Below are 3063 nucleotides of genomic sequence, written 5' to 3'. Positions count from 1 at the left end.
GGAATTGCGTAGGTTCACACCCATATTAGTGCTTTGGTGCTTACGAAGCCTGTCCCATCTCCAAAACTCTCTCCACATTCCATGCCTTGCACCATCTTCCCTCCAGCGTGGGGATATCCACGTTGGGAACTACGTTCTCCATCGCTGAACCACTTTTCACACTGCATGGATTTCCATGGCTCCTACCAAGTGTGGATTTTCTGATGTTCAGAAGGACTGCCAACTCGAAGGACATGCTTTCCACATGCCATGCCTAGATAGTGCTGTGACACACTGGGTGTGCTTTGATGTTGAGGACTTCCACTGGTACTGGACTTCTTTGTATGTGCAATGTATTTGCATGGTTCCCTCCTTGTGTGTTCCTTGATGTCCAGAAAGATGACAACTCAGGCTGAACCTCTTTCCTCATTCAGTGCATTCATAAGGCTTCTCCCCAGCATGGGTTCTTTGATGTACAATAAGACCTCAGCTAAAAGCAAAGCTCTTTCCATGCTGCATGGATATACAGGGCCTCTGAGCAGTGAGCTTTCTATGATGATTAGTAAGTGTCCCATGGTGACTGATGCTCCTTCCAAGTTTCATGCATCTATCTAGTTTTCCCAGTATGGCTTCTTCTATGTACAAGAAGATTCCGCTTCTCTTTGAAGCTCTTTCCACATTCCATGCATTTGTATGTCCCCATCTCAGTGTGACTCCTTTGATGTGTATTAAAATTTCTACATCGACTGAAGCTCTTTCCACATTCCATGCATTTGTAAGGCTTCTCCCCTGTGTGGGTTCTTTGATGTTCAGTGAGAGTTCCACGTTTACTGAAGCTTTTTCCACATTCAGTGCATTTGTATGGCCTTTCCCCAGTGTGGGTCCTTTCATGTGCACAAAGATATCCTGGTTGACTGAAGCTTTTTCCACATTCTATGCATTTGTAAGGCTTTTCCCCAGTGTGGGTTTTCTGGTGTTGAGTAAGATTTCCACGTTTACTGAAGCTCTTTCCACATTCTATGCATTTGTAAGGCCTCTCTCCAGTGTGGGTTCTTTGATGGTGCGTAAGGCTTCCACTGTCACTGAAGCTCTTTCCACATTCCATGCATTTGTATGGCCTTTCTCCAGCATGGGCCCTTTGATGTCTATAAAGATTTCCACTGTGACTGAAGCTCTCTCCACATTCCATGCATTTGTATGGCCTTTCCCCAGTGTGGGTCCTTTCATGTGCACTAAGGTATCCTGCTTGACTGAAAGTCTTTCCACATTCCATACATGTGTATGTCCCCTCCACAGTGTGTGTCCTTTGATGTTTATTAAGATTTCCACGTTCACTGAAGCTCTTTCCACATTCCATGCATTTGTATGGCCACTCCCCAGCATGCATCATTTGATGTCCTTTAAGTTTTCCACTGTGAGTGAAGCTCTTTCCACATTCCAGGCATTTGTAAGGCGTCTCCCCTGTGTGAATTCTTTGATGTCGAGTAAGACTTCCATTCTCACTGAAGGTCTTTCCACATTTCATGCATTTGTACGGCCTCTCCCCTGTGTGGGTTCTTTCATGTGCACTAAGATATCTTGCTTGCCTAAAGCTCTTTCCACATTCCATGCACTTGTATGTCCCCTTCTCAATGTGGGTCCTGTGATGTGTATTAAAATTTCCACTTCCACTGAAGCTCTTTCCACATTCCATGCATTTGTAAGGCTTCTCCCCAGTGTGAGTTCTTTGATGCTGAGTAAGACTTCCACTCACACTGAAGCTTTTTCCACATTCCATGCATTTGTAAGGTCTCTCCCCTGTGTGGATTCTTTGATGTTGAGTAAGACTTCCACTGTCACTGAAGCTCTTTCCACATTCTATGCATTTGTATGGCCTCTCTCCAGCATGGGTCCTTTGATGTCTATTAAAATTTCCACTTTGACTGAAGCTCTTTCCACATTCCATGCATTTGAAAGGCCTCTCTCCAGTGTGGGTTCTTTGATGTTGAAGAAGATTTCTGCTCTCACAGAAGCTCTTTCCACATTCCATGCATGTGTAAGGTCTCTCCCCAGTGTGCGTTTTTTGATGTCTATGAAGACTGCTACTGGCAACAAAGCTCTTTCCACATTCCATGCATTTGTAAGGCCTCTCCCCAGTGTGGGTCCTTTGATGGTCCATAAGATGACCACTTTGGGTGAAGCTCTTTCCACATTCCATGCATGGATATGGCTTCTCTCCAGTTTGGACTCCTCCATCTTTAGTAAGGCTTCCACCAGCACTGAAACTCCATCTCCATTCCATGATTCCATATGGCCTCCCCAGAGTGTACGATCCCTGAAGCTCACGAAGACTTTTGCAGCCTCCAAGGCTCCCTTTACTTTATTCACGTGCTGAAGTGATCACAACAATGTGGGATCTTTGACTTCGACAGAGTCCAGTGCCTACACAGATGCTGGGAAATGGAGGACCTTTTCCTCCTTTTCCTATTTGACTTTCCTAATGTCTCCTTTCTCACTTCATGCTTACTTGTTTCTGGTGACAAGGGCATGGATCCGTATCACTTGTGTTGTCTTGCCATTCACCTGCTCGGGGAGACAGAGGAAATGAAATTATTGTTAGCAATTAATGCCTGAAAGCAGGGGAAATATTCCAATCCAACTCTAAGAAGGCATCTTTCTGTTCAACAGCTCCAGTATTCTCACTTTTCCCCTCGAATGTCTCATGGAAATCTAGATTCCTCAGTGACAGTATTTGCAGAGAAGAAGTAACACACATTGAGATTCCTTTCTGCCTAGGCAGCTAGGCAAAGTACCTTGTCCTGAGTGGAGGAAAAAGGTTTGCTGCACTGGTGTGTTGCACCAACAGTCAAGGATCAATCAAAACATGTCAGAGATCGTAGGGTCCAACACTCTGATGCAGCTCTTAACAAATGGAAATTAACAGGGCATAAGAAAATGCACAATCGCATTGAGAATCACAGGGCCCACCAAAAGGAAGAGAGGATCCAAACTGTCAACCGTTCTCCTGCATCACCTTCTTATGGGGCAACACAAATTGCCACCAACCAGGCCACCTCCTGGATGCCACCATTTTCACACTGGAAT

The 3063-nt window shown here is 45.1% G+C and overlaps 1 protein-coding gene across 1 annotated transcript; it reads right to left on the bottom strand.

The window, feature by feature from the left end:
* Positions 1-276: 276 nt before the first annotated feature.
* LOC123029927 (zinc finger protein 184-like) lies at positions 277-2446 on the bottom strand. The gene has a single exon (XM_044443365.1). The coding sequence runs from the start codon at positions 2258-2260 to the stop codon at positions 587-589; it is 1674 nt and encodes a 557-aa protein (XP_044299300.1). The 5' UTR covers positions 2261-2446; the 3' UTR covers positions 277-586.
* Between the last annotated feature and the right edge of the window lie 617 nt (positions 2447-3063).

This window comes from Varanus komodoensis, unplaced genomic scaffold (genome assembly GCF_004798865.1).
Source record: "Varanus komodoensis strain SLA01 unplaced genomic scaffold, ASM479886v1 scaffold415, whole genome shotgun sequence".
NCBI lineage: Eukaryota > Metazoa > Chordata > Lepidosauria > Squamata > Varanidae > Varanus > Varanus komodoensis.
Note: the sequence above shows the minus strand (reverse complement) of the source record. Positions and strands in the feature narration are given on the sequence as shown.

Bases quoted from the DNA above. Each gene is read 5' to 3' on its own strand.
- LOC123029927 (XM_044443365.1), bottom strand. From the start codon at position 2,260: ATGGAATGGAGATGGAGTTTCAGTGCTGGTGGAAGCCTTACTAAAGAT.